This window comes from Pelophylax lessonae (assembly GCF_965119305.1).
Source record: "Pelophylax lessonae genome assembly, chromosome: 4".
Lineage (NCBI taxonomy): Eukaryota > Metazoa > Chordata > Amphibia > Anura > Ranidae > Pelophylax > Pelophylax lessonae.
Window position 1 is genome coordinate 304,286,647 of NC_138771.1, and position 21,657 is coordinate 304,308,303.

The 21,657-nt window shown below is 37.4% G+C and overlaps 1 protein-coding gene across 14 annotated transcripts in view; it reads right to left on the minus strand.

Moving 5' to 3' along the window:
* Positions 1-1,618: 1,618 nt before the first annotated feature.
* Positions 1,619-21,657, minus strand: part of MYBPC1 (myosin binding protein C1) — a 153,903-nt gene continuing 133,864 nt past the window's right edge. For 13 of the 14 annotated variants that reach the window (XM_082256732.1, XM_082256735.1, XM_082256729.1 and 10 more), the window contains 8 exons: positions 18,988-19,183; positions 16,687-16,826; positions 13,498-13,657; positions 11,789-11,925; positions 9,480-9,666; positions 7,084-7,127; positions 5,822-5,861; positions 1,619-2,184 (listed from right to left, as the gene is read on the minus strand). In XM_082256732.1, coding sequence (XP_082112858.1) covers positions 5,841-5,861; positions 7,084-7,127; positions 9,480-9,666; positions 11,789-11,925; positions 13,498-13,657; positions 16,687-16,826; positions 18,988-19,183 — 885 coding nt within the window. In that variant the 3' untranslated portion in view covers positions 1,619-2,184; positions 5,822-5,840. The remainder of the gene's footprint in view (positions 2,185-5,821; positions 5,862-7,083; positions 7,128-9,479; positions 9,667-11,788; positions 11,926-13,497; positions 13,658-16,686; positions 16,827-18,987; positions 19,184-21,657) is intronic. The other variant, XM_082256738.1, reaches the window with a different exon arrangement.

A 21,657-nucleotide genomic window follows, 5' to 3' on the forward strand; every position in this document is an offset into this window, starting at 1 on the left:
TTTTCTTTCCTCGCTGTGCCCTAGATAGTTTGTTAACTCTTTGACAGTCATTGTTACATATGTATTTGCAGTTGGAATAAGCACAGTAAAGAGAAGCCCAAGTCATTGTGCTTAGTTTGCATTGCATCCCAAGAAACTTGGTTTAATACTTTGATCTTACTAACACTATTCAAAACTGCTTAGTGGGCAAGTCATTGGCCTAAGTTGTATTGGAAGAGGAGAACATGTTCCCTTTGCAAAGTGAATTTTTACTTAGCTTAGGGAATTAGGTGGAGCTGGGCTGTCTATAATCATCAAGTCATGTACAAGCAAAAATCATTTTTTTTTTAAATATTTTTCTTGTACTTGATTGGGTATTCTTTACAATGTAAATTTTCTCTTAGCTTCACCTCGTTTACTAATCTAGGTGAAAATTAACTTTATAAAGTGGACACATTCTACTGCTTTAATAAATCAGCCCTAATGTTTTTAAGTTGTTTGGTCCAAGAAACTGGCAGATATCCATGGTATGTATTTTACAATAGCCAATTCTGCACATGTACACTATTGTTTGAGAAGAAGCAAAACAGAAATATGAAGCAAAATAAAACAGTAGTATATTAATATATGAAATCTTAAAGTAATCACATGGATATACCAGCACAGTTTATTTCTTAAGGAGAACATTTTTTTACTGTGGAAAAAGTTGAGGTCCCAATGCTTTGAACTCCAATGTCTCCTATGAGAGTGTTAGCATATACATTGTTTCTCTTTAAAAGTTGTGCGTTCCAAGGACTTTTCTTATCAAATGAGATCCTCTTGTTCGTGAGGAGGTCATGCTGGGCAATAGAGGAAAACGAAAGGCAATAAGGGCATCTATGTTTCTCTTTGTGAGTGCATTTGTTTTGTATGAAGCACAAATTGATTGATTTACTAAAGGTGGAGAGTGAAAAATCTGGTGCTGCTCTGCATAGAAAAACTAATCAGCTTCCAGGGTTTTTGGTTAAAGCTTAAATGAACAAGCTGACGTTAGAATCTGATTGGCTACCATGCACAGCTGCACCAGATTTTGCACTCTCCAGTTTTAGGAAATCAACCCCAAAATGTGTAGTCAAAGTCCTCTTCAACGGATAGCTATAGTTTTAGACAACCCAAGCCTGACAGCTCTCCCATCCTCATACTTATATACCCCTTTGTGCATTCCTTAGATCAGTGGATGACCAGATACAGGATCAAAGGTAGGTGGCAATACAAAATAGTTGGTGGGGCTACACAACAATGTGCATGTACTGCCTGTTCTCCACAGGTCCAGATCAAAAGGCAAACTTCCTACAGGCTTACAGGCTCTCCGTACAGCAGTCTGATTTTTTACTAGGACCTAAAGGAAAATATTGTGCATGTGCAGAACAACATGGCCCTCTTGGCCATGAAAAAGGACAGGTGTGCTTCCTTGCTTGCGATATGACCACTTGCCAATCTGAGGTATGTACAAGAGGGGGTACTTAGTAAAGTAAGGGTGTGGTAGATGTGGAATGTTAAGTTAAGGTTTCTTAAAAGTTTTCTATCCTTTAAAGTGGAAAAAATGTTTCAGAAAAGCAATCTTGAAAACTATCACAAATAAAAATAACAACACTTCTCTAAGGAGGAACATCTTTTTTGTTTATTGTACAGTAATTAAATTACACTTTTTTTCAGCAGTATCACCTTATTATGCTTGATGAGACCTACTTGGAGAAAGAAAACTCTAACAAACTTGCTGCATCTTTGCCATATATCATTGATATGTAAGGCCATATATTAAACCACAAAACAAAGTATAATTAAATGTAATTATCTTCTTTGAACAAGTCAAGTATTTTGCTGCTTCAAGTAGGGATTTCAATTATCCATACCACGTCTTGTAGAAAAGCCCCAAGCCAAACATTAAGCTCATCCATCCCTTCCCCAGGCCAACTCATGCATTATTCTTATCAGTCACATATATATATAGACAACAGACACAAAAAAAAAACATAATTTTATAAATGCAGCTTCAGGATCAAACACTGTAATGTTAACATTCAGATTCAATGCAGCATTAAAGCAGCTGGCTTTCTGGACTTGTTCATGCTCTTTCCTGCTTACTGGCATTCCGCTCGCGCAAGTAAGAATCGATGACAGACAAAGGCACACCTTGCATTAGAAGGCGAAAAAATGTGACCCCACCTGTAAAGCAGAATATTGACAAGTTAAGATAACCTAGAATGGTTTCATTTTCTGAATCTACCTCCAAGCAGCTTTTGTATCATTTGTTTTTCACCGCTGGCCAATGATCTAAAAATTCACTTTAAAGTATACTATGGTATTATCCATTTTCCGCATATACTATTTAGGAATTATCAACAAAAATCAATGTATAAACTAATTAAAAAGCCATAAATAGTAAATATCTAAAGCGTAAAATGCTTTTTTTTTAGTTTGAAATAGAGTAGGGAATGTTTAAAACCTGTATATGTTTTTTTACATACAGTATCTACCATTGGGGAAATTTTTCTTTCATGTCCTGTGCTAGAGACACAACAGGAAGTGACAGAAAACCTCCTGTTAGGCCATTGTCACCTAAAATGGGTGTACCCAATGAAAGTTTTCCTTCACCTCCCATTGCAGTTGCAATAATAATATTTGGAAAGTCCTTGTTTTTTATATAAAGTGAAACTTTAGTATGTGCAGACATAAACTGGATAGGGGTGTAATATATTGCTGCACAGAATTTAAATTTTTGCTGTTTTCATTTAAAAGAACTGGAACTGGGATTCCCTTAAACATGCAGTTTATATTCTCTGCTTCTCCAAAGTCTTACTGTTCACAAAAATTTAATTAAAGTTGATTGTGTTTGTCTTATACTTAATTCACAACAATGGAAAGACACATTTCTTCACTGACAATTGCTAAATAAAGGTAGCTCTTTATCACTCCCTAAGAAAAGCAATGAGCTGGCCTGCCCTGTGTAGTCCTACCCACATAAGTAGTGCCCTAAGAGGGGTTAGGTAGATGTCAAAATCCTCGAATTAGTCCTAGTCCATATTGGCAAGGTGCATAAAACATAAAAGCATGATTGAAATATTCATGAAAATATATAAAAACAATAAACAAAACATAATCATTGTTTCACTAAAAGCTAAATTTGTAGACACTTTCTATGTAATGCAAATTTATTCTGAAAGGACATTTATACACTGTAAATTACATCTACCAAGCCCAACAAATATTCCAGTAGTGTAATTCTAGAACTAGTCTCAGCGTGTTTTATGCTGCATTCCATTTTTTAAGTTTGATTTTCCGTTTAATTATGTTTTAAGCTTAATTTTAAAACTTACAAAAAAAATTTCTTCAAGCTGGAAGCTTTAGGATGATCTGTACACACTTATTTACAGTCATAGCAAGCAATTAGATGTTTTATTCCTTCTTTACACTTAACAAATGTCAGGTTCAGTCCTTCTTAATCATGCAGGCTTATTTACAAAGGTAGTAAACTAAGATGACTATTTACATACTGCTATAGTCCATCGCAACCAGGTTTTTTTTTTTTTTTGTTTTCATCTACAATCACTAACATCTTTTCACTTTGTCGTTGTCCTTTGCACTGGGATCAGCTTGGTTTTCTTTCCTTAGCTTTTGTTTATTTACTCGACCACAATACATTGTATGCAATGCAATAACTGAGTCATTTTGTACATTACATGAAAAAGGAGACATGTTTTGCTGTTGTTTACATTCTTTACAGAGTTAAAATTACAACTTGTAGGCTAAATGTCGAGGAAGAATATTATATGTAGAATAGCAATCTTGTATATGTAGTAGAAACCAGCAAATTATCTGTTTTAGGTTTTGTATTAGAATTAACTACCATGTGCATTTTACATTTACATGATTGTACCATCATGTAAATGAAGATGAAGCAACCAATATATCCAGATAACATGTACTGCAGATGGGAATTCCATTATGTACATGTTCAATACTGGTGAATCCACCGTGATATACATGTACATAAAACCATCAGCATGTAACATACCGCAGATGGGTAAACCATCATATATATGTCACATATTAATGAATCCACCATCATGTACATGTAGAGTAAATAGTTTTTGTGTCAGTATTATTGTTAATGCTAAACTCCAGGCATACAGCTAAATATATAGATTCAATTTCTATAAGGGAACTTTTTTTTGGCAAAGGGTTTGCATTTCTGTTCTTCCAGTGCTGCCGAGATACAGTTAACACTTACATGTCTTGTCTCTTCCCAGGATGTGACTAAGGCAGGCCATAGATGGTGCAAATTTATCTCCTGCAACCACGGGTAGTGCTAATAGGGAAATCTCTCCTGCAAAGACAGTGTATCCTCCGGGGCAGGGGGATGCCGGGGGAAGCCACAAGGAGAAGGCAGTGATATTGCTAGTGGCTATAGCAGCCGCTAGCCATAATCCCAAGTAAAATCGATCGATCAACTTGGTAAATTTAGCCAGCCCATACCAAGTAGCAGACGATCACATGACTGGACTGGAGCACCCTTTTATTAGGTAAGTATAAACATCTTTCCTCTACAGGCTAGTTAATATAGGACTTAGAATGGGGGTGGGAGCAGGTTTAAAATTAGAGACCAGACTGAACTTCCACCTTCACTGCGTATGGACCTTTTTAGATATGTGACTTTTTTAAATATGAGATAACTGGGATGTTTTTTTTGTGATTTGAGGGTTGCATTGATGCAGACAGAACTAGATTTCTTAACCATGGGAGCATGTAGGCACACCTTTGGCACCTAAAGCAATATTCCGTTTTTGGGTCATCAGTTTAAACAACACTTTCCTATTTTACTGGACCTAACCTGACTTAAAATACTATAAGAATGTGTAAATAAATTTGTATTAGATGACAGTACTCTTACTTTTGATAAGTATGACTTGTTTGCCAAATACTTATACAGGGAAAAACCATCTCTTTAACTCTGCCACCTATAGGAATTTGCCTATTTTGACTAATGGTCAAACTGGTGCTGGGTGCAGGTATATAATATAGGCAGTCACTAGTTTATTTTTACAGAATAAGCAAATAGAGCAATAGATAAAGTATTTGAGATTCTGGGCAAACTATTCACTTATTTTAATTGACCAAAGTATGCTCACATTACATTCCTTATAGACATTCTGTCACATTTGGCTAGCAACATAATTGCCAAAATTGTTGCAGGTTGGATTATCTTTAGCTAAGAAGGAGAAGTCACCTGATCTACACATGTGAAGCTTTACTTTGACTTCACTGATGAAATGAATAAGCCTTTATTTTAGAGGTAAACTTTAATGGAATTGGGTATACAGTAATAAACTGATGTTTTATAGCTAAGGCACCATTAACTTTAGACCTTTGTTTAAGTGTACTTCTTATTTCTCTTGTGATAGTTAGAACAGTTTTTGCAAAACAACTAGGACAGTAAGGTAAAGTTTTCGTGCTTTAAGGCAACCAGCTGGACATTTGTGATGTTTGTTTAATAAAACAGATATGATCTGGATAATGAAGTTGTTTCTCATTGTTTAAAAAATCCATTCCAATGTCATGATGTTAACCATAACATGTCATGGTGCCACAAACTGCTTTCAATTTTGTCTTTTAAACCAAACAGGAACTGTATTATGATCAATAAGAAGTAAACATGTAAATCAGTAAGTATTAGCTGGATGACATATTTGAAAAAAAAATGGTGGGTTAGCTGGTGAAGCAGACCAGGGTTAGGTTATAGATGGACAGACACTTTGCATGGAAAGACATAAGCTTCATATGACATGTCCATATGAAAGCTTACCTTAGATGACAATATACATTCAATAATCCTTATTGTGCAACTAAGGGAGAGAGAAAGAGAAGTAATGACCACTTAGAAGCTAATAAAGAAGACAGTGATTACCAAATTGAGCAGGATGTGTTGTCATGATAGTTTAAACATTTAGTAGGGCGTGGTGGGTGTTGGAGCACAGTGAAAAGTATAAGCCAGTAGTCCAGTACATTTCATAAATACAATTAATCACTAAATTATTAATTGAACACATACCAGCAGATCTATAGTTGCCACTGTTCCAAAGTCAATGTTTTTTTGGTTAACCTTTGTGTAAAGGGGTAAGTTTACACTGAAAACATATATATATGTATATATAGACACACACACAAAGAAACACACTTAATATATAATATATATATGTTTAAAATTAGAAATGTGTTTAAAAGGTAATATATAGACCATAAATGACCACAAAGCTAAGTACATGGTAGATGAACAAAACGATATACATGGTATTTAAAAAGCACTAAAAGTTGGTTTATTGCAATTGTATTGACATATTTTTTATAAAGCATGAATAAATGTTATAATCAATTACTTTAGATAAGCAGCAAGTATACAAGGTGTGCTATAACTGTAAATGTTTGCCATATATTGTATTTTATGCCTTGTTTACATTTTCTGCTGTTACATTGGTCATCTCTGGCCAGGAGTACTATGTTCACCATCTTCTAAATACATGATGCACTTGAGTAATTGTTAAAATCAATGATCTCTTTGACATCTGCAGCTGTATTAGCCATCACGCCTATTCAATTTAACAGAGGCACCTAAAAGCATTCCGTTTTTTCCATTCATCTAAAATATGGAACAATATCAGCTTAAGCTACAGTGACCAAAGAGCTCAATCATGGCAATAGTGCCCCAAGTACACACAACTGCTTGGTGACACAACTATTCCAAGTCAGGGGTGACTTCAATTGCAATACGTGGACCTGTGGTCTTATCAGAATCTTAAATGTAGATAACCTGCAAGAATATTACTATGTATTAATGTTCTGGTCTATGGTGTTTTCTGAATGATGTCAAATATTGCACTGAAAATGCCTTGTTATGTTAAGTTCATGGTAAAATGCATACCCTGGTCAAAGCATGATTTACCATGAAACAAGATTTGTAATCTTGTTTGAGATTACAAATACTTGTAATACATGCAATGTACAGTTTAAGATAAGCAGGGATTATATAAATGGGAAGTGTCATTGAGTGTAATATTTTTTGTAGTAAACCTGCTTCTGTTTCCACAAGCCGAAAGGTTCTCCGCTTATTGACCCTGTAGAATTAGAACATTTCAATGATATATGCTGTTTTTGCATATGGTATAAGCGACACCTAACTGGGTAAGCAAATAGATGGCATATGCTACACAATACTTGTCTGCAGAAACATCTGCAAATATTTTAAGCAGTAATGCTTTATGCATTTTTGTACCTTTTATGAAACTCTCTGATATAGTGCATGGTCTTTAAATACTGCATGTTGTCCAATAATAATATGGTATTTTCTAACATGATAGTCCTGAACACAATATGTAGCTAGCATATTCCTTTTTTTTGTAGGCTAGAGTTGTACATTTCAGCCATTGGTGGACTGATTGTGGCTGGCCAAAAGCCATTGGAAAAGACACAGATGTCAATGAATTGATATACATGCATTGTCTCCAGCCTGAAAAATGCTAGGTACTTCTAGTGCACATATAACTTCTATTACATGCAGTGTGCAGTATAATACTCCGTGCATAATAGAAAAAAAAAAAAAACAGTACTGTAAATAAACTGCTATAAATATCAATATACAGTAAATATTGCAGCAAAAGATCCAATGTGAAAAAAACTCGAATGTGAAACATTCTTTATATATAGTCCACAGTGAAGTCTAAAACTATCATAATCTTCCAAGTGGTGATCCAATAAACAGACCGCAAACCCCTTGTGATTCAAAAACTTAAAAACTCAAAAACTGTAAATCCATTAATCAAACATGTGATACTGTGCACCAGTCACTTCAATGTGTCCCATAAAATGTAATCTGACCTTCCCCCCCATACTTTTGGAAATGTGCTCATCCTGATACATGGACCTCTAAGTGACAGAAGGTCTGATATTAATTTAATATCTCCAGGAATAGTATCCTCACAGTATTTCCACATTAGGCATATCCAGCAACCATCCCAGAAAATTCTTCAACAAGTAAGCAGAGAGAACTGCATAGTGCTCACCATTTCTAAAATGTTAAAAAATACAAAGGATTGAAAATACTCATGTAAAAGCAACATTTAAGTGCATATGAAATTTTCTACTCCTGCCTGTCATCCTTCACACTCGCTTGTAGGGCATGTCTCGGCTGTGTGTGAGTGAACCGGCTACCGGATAGCGCAATGATGTATCCGGAGAACCCAGTGATCTTTTGCTAAAATATTTTTATTGATAATTAAAGCTCTTAAATTATTTTTATGCCCTTTTAATGCACTGATTATTATACAGAGCAAGTCACATATTAGAAGTTATGAATATATTTTTTCTGTTCCCCCAAATAGCTTGGGTGGGTGGATATTTATCAATAGCTGAGTGGGAACACTGAGCTTTGTTTTTACCTGCTAGTTTACAAGCATGCCATGTAAAGTTGTTTGCAAAGAACGTGTGAATTACCAGTACAAGAATCCACAGATTTTTTTTTTTCAATCAAATAACCACTACATATATTAAAAGAAAATAAAAAAATACAAAAAAAAATTTCTTTCAGTTTCCTCAGGTGGTCAGACTTCAACTCATACTTTAACAACATAATTTAACTTATCAAAAGGTGGTATTTATCAGAGATAAAGACTTATTCCACTTTAAATTTTATTGTTTGCACTTTTTTCTTTCTTAATTCTAAAGGCATGCCTGTATTTAAATAGTAAGCTAGTGCTGCAAAGGAGGAAGGTGGAAGAGGACAATGCTGTACTTTGTTATAGTGATAGTTGTAAAATCTTGAATTTAGAAAGCAAAATAAAGTCAACGCTAATATCTAAAGCAGTCACTTTAAGGTCTTAATCCTACTTTTACAGAGCCAGACCACTTCCTGCCAATATCATTGTGGTCCTGTGAAAATTCTATGTGAATATCAGTTCTCTAAAAGTTAGTACTAGGTCCAACACCCTGCCCCATTACACCCCCCCCCCCCCCACCACCACCAGCCATGCTTGGGTCTGTTGACTGGTCACTCAGATACTTTTGTTATAACTGTAGTTACCAGAGTCTCAGCATGCTGTATAATCTTCACCTATATAACCTCAAGGATAGTTCTGAAATGTCTAAGGATATTGTTATCTGTTTGTTCTCATAACTACAGTAGTAATTTACATTTGCAGATTCTTGCTTACACATCAATAGCGAATATCATCCAAAGAATATCATACATTATTTTAGCTATATTTTATAGGGTCATAGGGAGTGAGCTAATTGTTTTTTTTTTTTATTATTCATGTTGAATTTGGTAAAGTTCCATGTTCCTCTGCAGCAAAAGCTTACTTATAATATTGATAAATCCCCATGAACAAGTAGTGTATACTCTTTTAATCGCTGTAGCCTTATATTTGATGTGCTTAATTAAAAGAACTGCAAATAATGTTACATCACTTTACCTTTCACTTCAAACTTGCAGGCAACTTCAGCCTCACCCAAGTCATTGACTGCTCTGCAGGTATATGTGCCTCCATCATAGGGGCTTGGCTTACGTATCTCCAGTGTGCATACACTTTGGTTGCTAAACATCCTGTATCTGGGGTCATTTTCAATTACCACTTTATTTTTCATCCAAGTAATTTTGGGCTGCAATTAATAACATACATCATTTAATAGCCCTGTTTGAGCTCTTCATAATCTGTAGTCCAGTGTTTAGGTCAGAAATAAGATTGCGGGATATTACCAAAGAGAAACAACAAATACAAGTAGCTTAAATGACCAGGCACGAGGTAAGAGGTATTTAAAAAATGTTGAGTACTATATCTAGCCTCTTTCAAAAAAATATGTTATTTATTAACCTTCTTCTTCAGCTATTGTTTTCGTGTAAAATTTAAAATTTTCAAAAGTACGTTGTAAAAAATGTCTAGTTTGAAATATATCTTTATTTTCATAGAATCAGTTGGGCAGAGAGTCATATCTCTTGTACACATCACTGTTTCATATCAACTCTTACATCCTTCTAATCTCTCCCATCTTATCTAGCAAAGGCACCTGATCCTTGTCACCGATCTATCAATTATATAAAGTATGCTTAATAATACGTTAAACTAAACTACACTAAACTAAATTGAAAACATGACTGAAATGTACAGAAAACATCAAAGGTTTCTGCAGATACCTATGGATATCTTGATGAGTATCCTTGGTGTCCTGAAAACCAGGACACTTGATTACACAGTTTGAATAACTGATGATCCTAAGTTTCGGGGCTCCAAAGGTTGTCTTGAAGATCACAAAATGCATGCAAAGGCACTTTGTTGTCCTTACTTTTCAGCATTGCTATGAATTTAGTAAATATAATACAGTGGCTACCAACCTTGACAGACCATTGTCCAACCATTAAAGTCTTGGCAAACCATTAGGTAACTTTAAATATTTTTAATGCACAGACTCATACATTATGAATGAAAAACACAACATAGTTACCATGTTAAACAAGGCAGAAGAGCAATAGGACTATGCAGGACAATGACTAAAGAGCATTAGTAAGATTTGTGAGAATAACAAAGTTTAACTGTGCTGGGGCTTATTCTACTCCCACATTCTCTTCAGTGTGCATTGCATTCAAATACAGCAGGGCTGCAATTTTCAGACATGGAGGTGTGATACAGTCTATTGATTTTAAATAGGCTACTTAACTTGATGCAATGCACATCAATGCACAAAAATGCACTGCTATTGTGCACCCCCTAAGAAGAGTTGGGGGCCACAGTTTCCAGCATTGTACACTCATAGCAGAATAAAAGTGGGACGGGGAGCTATAAGTGAATTTTGTTTAGCTTGATCAAACCTATTTTATTTTAAAATGTATCAATCATTTTTTTTTACCTTGAAAATACAGTGACTCATGCATAATAACACAGGAGGGGGATGCAGTGTGGCATCTCTATCTTGGGCACTGCATGACCTTGTCCTGGCACTGGCAACTGCAGATGGGAGCCTAAAACTAGCATGGTATTGGGCAGGGGGTACTGTAAAAAGGCCTGCCTGACTCCCAGGCAAAAAGTTCTCATTCCTCCTACATGAAGGAGAGGCTAGGGTTAGGAATTTACCCAGGATAGTTGTAAAAGCCCCTTAATAAACCCTTTCTGGTCATAGTTGTTGTTCGTTTCAAAAGTTTACTGTGGTATAAAAAAAGAAATATAACATTTCTGCATATGTTAAGACAGTCTGATGTAGAACAGAAGTGTGTAGAAGGGATGTCCCAAGATGGATATTGACTTTATGAAAACACATATTTCTAAAAGCATCTGTTTTTGATCAATGTAATATAGCACAAAATATTAACTAGTATCAAAATGACTTGAAATATATTAAAAGTAACAGATCCTCATGAGTTTGGGCTTTCCAATTGCTTCTACTAGCAGGGGAGGACAAAGAACTGTCTTGTTATACAACGGCAGTTCACAAGGGTTGATTTACTAAAGAAATACATTTTTAGTTCATTTAGTAAAGCTGCAATTGGTTCAATTATCCAAAATACACTTGGCTAAATGAAACTGTTGGTTTACCAATTCACCCCAATGAAATACGAAAAGTCTATAAATCTGCCTTAATCGTTACATGGGTAGATCCCTTCTCAAGTTTTCCTTAAAGTAGATGTTATGTACCTTGTTGGTGACACAAGACCTCACTACTAAAACTAAGATCTCCATGATTAATTAAATCTCAAATTTCTAATTGGGAGAGCTATTAGATTAGTATTTACCTTTGGATTGCCACGAACACTGCAATTTATTGTAGCATTGTATCCAGCAATTGCTACTGTATTAACTAATGGGTGAGTAAACAGAGGTGGTTCTGTGAAGTCGAAATCTTGATATTCTGGACGCTTATAAGGTTTTCCTGTAAAATCATATTATGATCATATTATCAATTATGTTAGGAAACACACATAACAAAAGGATCTAACACATTTCTATTAGCTAGTGCTTGTCCTTTCTTAAAAAAAAAAAGTATGGGGTATATAAAAAAAAAAACCTTATACTCATTTAGGTGGATGCAGCATTGATCCAATGCCGCGTCTGTCCCCTGCCACCCTGGCACTGAGAACTGAGCTATGAAACACTACTGATCGCTCAGTTCTCCTCTCCGCTCTGAGCAGAGAGCCAAGACTGTCAGTCACTGGCTCTCTGCTTTACCCTTCAGTGCTCACTGTAGCGCTGGGCTGAGGGGAGAGAACAACTGGCTCAGCCTCCGGGCGGTGCAGCTAAGAGGCTGAGCCAGCTGCCAATACTTTACAATCAGGACTTTTTCCCAGCCTGGACCAGCTGAGGACAGTGGGCTTTTTTGGCCCTAATTCTCTTATGGATCACAGGAGTGCAGTTCAATCTGTGGTTGAACTGCACTCCTGTGATCCATAAGAGAATTAGGGCCAAAAAAGCTTTTGCCATACTTCTTTAATACTTCTTAGGATATCCATAGCAGTCCGTCTAACATATTCTGAGACACAATATGCTACAAAAAAAAAAAAAAAAGCACAGCAAGCTTGCAAAAGGAAAGCAATAAAACGTACCAGTTCTGCTGTCAGTGACTTCAAACTTTGCTCCCCTGGAGGTGTACACCTGCCAAAGATTCCTCAGGATCCAAAACTTTCAGGTGTATCAGACATTTGAGTCTCTCTGCTACTCACTAGGTTTTTGCCAGCTGGCTATTATGTCACTACCGTATCCTCACAGGCAGTGTTAATCAACACTAGTAGACTAAAATGTGACTAAAACTAAAACAATTCAGATAACTAAAATAAAACTAAAACTAAAATAACAAATTGAAATTTTACATAAAAATGAACACTGGTTATATATATCAAAACAACTAAATCTGTGTCTGTAGTGCATGTTCAAACCTTGACACCATAAATAATAACATGTTATTCGATTTTTACTACAGAAATATATAATGAGTTTGGAAATTCTAGAGAAATGCTTAAATAATGCATTACAATTTAACTAACCCCATTAGATTTTGCTTGGCTAAATTGATTTTAGTTGACTAAAATGTACTGGAGATTTTAGTTAACTAAAATATGATTAAAATGAAAACAATTCAGATGAATAAAATACGACTAAAACTAAATTGGCATTTTAGTCAAAAGACTATGGATAAAGATGTCCAAATTAACACTTTTTACTCTCTTTAACTCAATTAACACTGCTGAAAGGTCGGTAGGGGCATAGTGGCTGGCAGGTGAAATGACGGTGTGAGGAGTGCAGGCATCTGGCACACTCCTAAATGTTGGATGCTGAGGAATCCTTTGCTTTGCAGGAGAGCAAAGACTGGACTCCCTGGCAGAGGGACCTGTAAGTATCATTAGTCCTCTTTTACATACTGGATGTTTTTAAAAAAAAATTTTCTACACAGAAAGCATAATGTCTTAACCCTAGAAAATATAAACAAACTAGAAATTCATTGTCTTACCTTCCTTCTCTATAAGTGCACAGTTTACAGTCCTAGTTGCTGTTTCACTGAGGCCGCACATATTTTCAGAGAAAACACGGAAATAGTACTCGTTTCCTATCACAAGATCTGATATTGTTGCACTGTTTCTATGGTAGTGCTCCAGCACTGTGAACCATTCCTATGGATATGGGGATAACTATTAATGATGTAGAATAAACAACATGACAGCAATAGTTCAAAAGCATTCTTTTCCACAGGTTCATAATTGTATATACTTTCAAAAGTGTACAATGGGCAATGTGGGATTGGTTTGAGCATGGGGGTGTGGGGAAAAGTTTTTAGACACAGTAATGGGAGCAGATGGGGAGATTTAGGTTTAAGAGTATTGGGTGGCATGGAGTGAGAGTGGGGGAATTTGTTCACAGGCTTGGTAGGAGAGGGGGTACTGATTCGGTCATGAAAGGGAATGTGCAGCTGTGACAGTGGGAAAAGGGAAGGTATGCAAAAAAAGTTGTCAGAGATGTTCAGTCACAGCAGTGAGAGCAGGGCAGCGCAGGCTTAATGGTGAAGTTGGGGTAGGGGGAGATGCAAAGACTGTGAAAGTGAGGGAAGCAGTAGTGAGAGGTGGAGTGCTATGATAGAAGAAGAAGTGCAGGTATAGAGCGTGGTAAGAGAAGGGAGGTGCAGGTGTAGAGGGTGATATAACAAAGGCAGTGCAGGTGTCAAGGGTTGTGAGAAGGGGTTGTGCAGGTATGGTGGGTGTTGAGAGAAGGGGAGTGTAGGCACAGAGAGCGGTAAGAAATGGTGGCTGCAGGAATGGTTTGAGTGCTGATAGAAGGCAGATGCAACCTGGTAGGTGCTGAGAGGAACCGTGGGTGGACAGAGAAGGGTGTTGCTGGCATGGTGGGTGCTAATAGTAGCATGGCTGCAGGTGTGGTTGGTGTTAAGAGAAAGGGGCTTCTGACACATTGGATGCTGAGAGAAAGGGGATGCAGGTACAGTGAAATCCAAAAGTGGGAGTGCAACATGGTGGTTGCTGAGAGAAATGGAGGGGCATGATTGTGGGTGGTAAGAGAAGAGGGTTGTTGAAAGAAGAGGGTTTAGATAGATTCTGCAGGGTGTGGCAATACCTAATACATATTCTTTAATCATATCTTTTGTGTGCATGCTTGCCCTACATGTGCATTTGTGTTTTTATGTGTGTGTGGAAGCTTTAACATTATTTTTTATTTTTGTAATTGATTTATTATTTATTTTTTTTACTTAATTTTTTTTTTTTGAGACATTAGGGGCCCATTAGACACCTAATGCCTCCTCTGCACTCCATTCAAGCTCCATTCAAGCTGATCAAGCATAGACAGCATTTTTTATGGCTGCATTGGACGGGATCTAACAGCTCTGAACTCAGAAGTTCTCAGAACTGAGTGCTTCCAGGTTCATTCAGCACAGAGCAGACCAGGGAATGGATGAAAGCAGTTCTGAAAATAATTTTGGGTGTCCTGGGTTTCCACAGGGCCCAGAACACCTGTGTGGGGGTCAGGTCTGTGGATACCTTTCAGGAAAAAAATAACGAAATGTGCATGTGTTAAAATTGCACAGTGGGAGAGGCTTAAAACTTGGATGCATAATACACATAATGCACAGAGAGGAAGAGTAAGGAGCGTGTAATGCACAGGGTTCAGGAGTACGTAACACAAAGAGTACAGGGGTCAGGAGTACATAATGTACAGGGATCAGGTGTGTGTGACACACAGTGTGCAGGGGTCAGGAGTAATTAACACACAGAGCACAGGCCTGTAGTAAATAACACACAGAGTGATGGGGGCACAGAAGACAGGAGTAAAGGGGTCAGAAATGTGTAACAGAGAGTGCAGGGGTTATCAGTGGTTAACACAGAGCCCAAGGGTCTGGAGAGCAAAGTGCACAGGTCAGTTTACAGAGTACATCAATAAATAACCTCCCTTCCCAAGCCAAACACCATTTAATACAAACTCCCCAGTGGTTAACACAGAGCCCAGGGGTCTGGAGAGCAAAATGCACAGGTCAGTTTACAGAGTACATCAATAAATAACCTTCCTTCCAAAGCCAAACACCATTTAATACAAACTCCCAAACTCCCCACATTTCACTAGTACTACTCCTCTCCTCTAGTACAACTCTCACCCAGTATACCTCTCCCTTTGCAGTACAGTACTCCCCCCTCAGTAAAGCTCTGCCTCCTCAGTACAGCCCCCCCCTAGTACAGTTCTCTCCCCCAGTACAGCTCCCCTATTCATAAAGCACACCTACCAGACCAGTGCAGTTTAGAATAGGAGAAGTCCCCCCCCCCCCCAGATGGGTCATGTAACTGGAGCCGGGGAGCAGCAACCTCCCTCGCTCTGAACTAACAGGTTGCAGGAGTGACTCCTGTTTCCGGTGCCCAATGCAGCTGCTGGGCTGCACCTCAGATGCTCTGGAGGCAATAGACCCCCTATCCCCTACACCCAAGCCTCTGGTGGGGGTGGGGTTGTATTGGGGGGGGGCTGCAGTATTCCTGGCATATAAAACTGATTATGTGGCTTTAAAAACCATGTGAATCATTATATTACTGAACATGAAGCTGGCTACCCAAAGTGTAACTAAACCGCTACAAATTTTGTTTTCATCCTTAGCCTGCTATGTAGGAATACTTACAATGGTGGCAGCAAAAAGGCTAAAGGGTATCTTAACCGAATAACAATACATAGCAATATGTTGCAGTGTACTGCTCCTTAGATGTGGTGGATGCATTTGTTCTTTTTTTTTTAGGCTAAAAACATTTCTAGCAAGTATAGAAAAATACCTGTTGATTTTACCAGATATTTGGTGTCCTTGTAACTTTATATAAACTGAACTGAATTATTAAACCATCTTATTAACTTTTCCAGCTCTTTTATGTGAAATAGAAAAGAATACCCTCTATGTCACAAGGACAAGGAGAAGGGGAGATGTTCTGCAGTCAAAATCAAGAGAGCAGCCTAAAGTAATAATGCTGCTCCTTCATAGATGCAGTGGAGCAAGTGTTGTTACCCCTAGAGCAGGAAGTGTGTTACTAGCAGGATCACCTAGTAAAAATAAAGGTAAAAAATTGGAAAAAAAAAAAAAGAAAACTAATGCAGCCACTGTATTCAAAGACTGATAAGCTACAATAATTAAACTTCTAAAGGAAAACATGAATAAACATTGCACCATGGTCTTCTTGTCTGCTTTCTGTATGGTATATCCTGTGATTGCAGCATTGCCATTGTCTGCTGGTGGCTTCCATTCTAGTGCAACATTCTCCCCCCACACTTCTTCAATATCTACAGACAGTGGAGGTCCAGGTTTTTCTGGATGAATAGAAAAACAGGGATTAGGAGAGTGTGTATCGTATAATCCATATTACTGTATATGGTCTTTTCTTGTTCAGTTGTGTTTATTTACATTTTTTCAATACAAAGACAATGAGGGTAATACCCCATAATGATTTTCACATAACAGGATAAACAAGAAAAACAGTAGATGCCACAGCTCAATAAAGGATTATTAAAGGCCATACAATAATAATCAATTTACCTTACAGTATGTCAATAAAGAACTGGTAAATCTTCACAGGGGAGATGAATTAACAGTAGAAGTTAGGGTGTCAGGGTTTTGTAGATTTTATCCCTAAAGCATTAAGTTTTGCTAATTTCGCATTGTTAGTTCTTAATAAGGTGGCAAGGCTTAGGTCATTAAGGAGAAAATGAGTAAAATGAAGAGAATAAGAAGAAAGAAAGAAGGATTGAAGTATGTGCTGGAAGTGCAACAGCATGTACTATGCACTCTGAACTGTAGATGGCAGCGTAGTGATACACTAGTGTCTGTGTGTTTATATATGCTTGTAAGTTCAGCACAGGGAGGAATTTTTTATCTCTCTCTGCTATCTCCTGTAATGCTGTTCTCACACATGTATGCTGTTGTCCTGTGCATATAAAGCTGAATTCTACATTCCTCAAGATGTCAGTGCCCCATCTTATCACATAACCAAAAGAGTGAAATATGAATGGTAAGTCTGTGTGTGCTGAAGCAATTCCTTCCCATTTATGTTGTTTTTTAATGCAGCATAATCCATTTTTATTAATTGGTTGATTGATTGATGACTACTTAAACATATAATGTGTAAAAGGCATGTGATTAGTCAATAATTTGCAATCAACCTAGACTACAATAACATACTGTGTATTATTAACCAACTAAATCAATATAAAAAGCTACCGTGCTACATCTTGTACAGTTTGTTTAGTCCCCAGGCTGCTAACATTTCATCTCATGTAAGTATGTAGGTGAAAGACACGTCAGGACAGACATATGGCGGCTGAATTTGATCACTGAAATGTGAAGATTTGTGCTCCAGGGCTATTATTCTTATCCTATATCAAATGCTTTTTCCGTGGCTGAGACTTACAAATGATTAAAGTAGAATAAGTAAAACAGCCCTGGAACATGCACCTCAAAAAACAAGTCAGAATAGAAACTCCAAAGTTTCTGTCCATGCAGATTTTTTAAACTTCTGGTGGTAGTTTCAGGTAATCTGGTCTATATAATTGATCATATCTCACAAAAATCAAGTCAAGCAGGCAAATATCACATATGGGGTAAAGTCCTTCCATAGTTATAATTAGATGGTGGCTAAACAGCACATTTATATTGCACTGGGTTCTGGGTTTAATCCCTGTATGAGGAAACAACTACTTGGAGTTTGTATATTTTTCTGGGCCTCCCTGGGTTTTAAGGTTTCCCAACACAACCCGAAAAAAGGTATTGCTGAGTTTTTCAGCTTAAATGCACATACACATTGGTATGCATGTGTATCTGCCCTTGTGGTAGGTGCATTAGACATTAGGCTTCATCAGAGGCAAAGATGAAGGGATTAGTTAGATATTCTTTGTAATGGTATGCAGAAAATGTTTGTAAGATTTTAAAAGACAAACCTTTTCAACAAACTCTCTTGACTGAAGGCAATAAGGTATATTATTTCATAGTGATGTTTATCAGAATAAATTATTATAATTATTATTGATTGCACATTTTCTGAACTAGTGACACAGGTACTCCAAGTAAAAGATGACATTTTTGCCAATAGTACATCTCACACAAAATAAATGGATACAAATGATTTACTAAAGTGTATTTTTTAGTTAGCCAATAGCATGTATGGTCATTTTAAGCATTCAATTACGTGTAGAGGAATTTGAAAATTATTGGATTTTTCTCTGAATACAATTGGGTGACTAAAGTAAGTAGGGCTTCTCCAAGCTTCATGAAAATGTGCTACTTTAGTAAACCAAGTCCACTATTTTCACTATATAAAATAAAACAGAAATATCCTTTTTTGGGATTGCATTAGATAAAAAAAAAATCAGGAACTGAGGGCTGCTGTGCAAACATCTGATAATACAAAAAGTACATAATATAGTATATTAAAGTTTAGAAACACTGTATTCACCTATGAAAACTATGGATGCTTACCAACAATCTGAATGAAGATTGATGCTTTATCTTGTAGGTTCTCAACTTTCACCTTCAAATCATATTTTCCAGAATGACTTCGCTCTGCTTTACGAATGAAAAGGATAGTGTCGCATTCAGTGTTGCGGATACTTAGTTGTGTTTTGTCCACATGTGATCCGTTCTTTTTCCAAGATACTTTGGGTCTGGGTTTTCCCTTAGAAAAAATAAAAATTAAGAAAATTAACTATATTATGGTGGCCTTTGTATAATACTATAATACTACAATTAAATAACTAAAAGTTTATAGTAACAAACAGTACCCAGTTTTTTTTGTTTTTTAATGTAAGCAGGTTGAGCAACGGTAATGTTTTCTTCCGGTCAGAGGAAGGAGACATTACACAACGTGAGAGCACAGGCATCCAACACTTATGGAAGTGTTGAATGCCATACATACTGATGGAGGCTGTGGTGCTGCAACAGAGAGGCAGAATTCCTGTGTTGCAAGAGAGGCAAGTATACAATACCTTTTTCATTTCAATATTTTTTTATTGAAAGTTTTCACAAAAAGTAGGAAACATGACAATGTGGAAAATTGAATAACACAAGGTTATTACATTCTTAAGGGCTTGTACATTTTCCAAAGGAAAGGGTTTGCATTGTTAATCACAGAAAATAATCTCTTCATGGAGATAGGACTTCTCCTTGTCCATTACTAAAATTGCACAGTCAAAACCTTTCAGGCTCATAATACTAGAAATTGAAAGAAGAGCAAGAACATGTAGAAGAGAGTACAAATACAAAAAAAAAAAAGAAAAAAAAGAAAAAAAAAGGGGGGGGAGGTAGAAGAGGGAAGGGAAGACCCTGTGCTCTGGGCCAGGCCATTCCAAAATATTTTAGTCAGGAACAGTCTGGGGGTCACCATTCAGATATCTGATCCACGGTTCTCATACCTTTTCAAACACCTTCATTCTATTGCTTTAAATTGCGGAGAGTCTTTCATTTATCATAAGCCATGGAAGCTTATGTTTAAGTTGGTCAAATGGGATAGCTGCTGACCTCCAATTTCTTGCTATTGTGATCCTAGCGGATATGAATATAAAGGTGAGGAGCCGTTTTTGGTTTCTCGAGGCTTCATCTACTTTGCAACCCAACAGGGCATTTTTAGGCAATTTGGTTAGGTTAACTTGGGTAAGAGAAAAAATGAAATTATAAACTTTAATCCAAAATCGTCTCACCTTGGGACATTGCCACCAAATATGGTATGCTGTTCCATCCTGTCCACAGCCTCGAAAACACTGTGGGGACCACTCCTCAAGTTCTAGGTTTTCATTAAATACGATATCTTTTTTATAGGGAGGGGCGCTTTAAAGCTCTACTCTGGGAGCAATGAATAGAGAGCTGGTAAATGGGAGTGCCACTGTATCCAGTGATCTGTTTGCAAAAATGAAAATGTCAAGAGATGGTTTAACCTAGGTTTGCAGAGGGAAGGAGGGCAGGTCATATTCCTGTCCCTCTGCATTTCCTGATACCACTTGTCTTGGGAAAGGGCTTGGAGATAAGTATTGTCTATCAATGCAGCCATCTCCTGGCTATCTGCATTAGTGAATGGGCATGGTGGAAGGGGGCATCCTGTCTAACCTTATAGCTAGCCTTTACACAGCACATAGGAGGATGGGACAAAGTACTGCATGTACTTTGGCACCTGGGAAACAGAACACTGTATTTAAAAAAAATTTGACTTCTTCTTTAAGAATGCTACTGAAGGCCTTCAGAAATCATTGTGAAGCATTTACTTTTTAAAGAAAGGTACTTCCGGAGTCCAGAGCTGTCTTCACAAGGGCCATTTTTTTCATCAGATCCCCAATCACCAGAACCCCAGTGCCACCATCTTGACTGTGGGAGCCAGCTGTGACTTCCTTCTGTTTTACAGGTGGCTCCTCATTGCACTGCGCTTTAATGCTGGTACTGCAGCCTCCTGGGACATGTGACGTGTCCCAGAAGGTTTCAAGCGGTGACGGGCACACTTCTGTAATTCCTCGCCTAGGGGAAAATTGCGGAATTGGGAGTGGGTACCTGTCAGAAAAAGGTACCCACTCCCAGAAAAAAAGGCCACCCATAATGGTGCAGAAGGGTGGTAGGAGGAGGGTAAGTGTAACTTTCACTTTTAATTTATGTCATCTGTGTGTCGTCTAAAGTGTTGAGGCTTGACATATTTTGTGTACCACCTCATCCTTTAGATTTTAGTTTGTGTGCACTTAAAGTTATATTAAAGTCTTGCTTTTTTTTTTTAAATAACAAACATGTTATATTTACCTACTCTGTGCAGTGGTTTTGCACAGAGCAGCCCAGATCCTCCTATTAGGTCCCTTGCTGGCACTCCTGGCCCCTACCTACTGTCGAGTGTCCCCATAGCAAGCAGCTTGCTATAAGGGCTCCCAAACCAAGCCCATTCAGACACTGAACCATGGCTTGGCCCCACTGACTGTCTCTACTAACTGGCTCTCTGACTTTGTTTAACAGCAGCGGAAGCCAATGGTGCCCACTGCTGTCACAGCCAATAATGAGGGACTGTCTTCGTGGCTCTCGTGCAACATCGCTGGATTGAGATGAGGCTCAGATAAGTATTAGGGGGGCTGTTGCACACGGAAGGTTTTTTATCTTGGTTTCATAAATGGACACAAGTGTGAA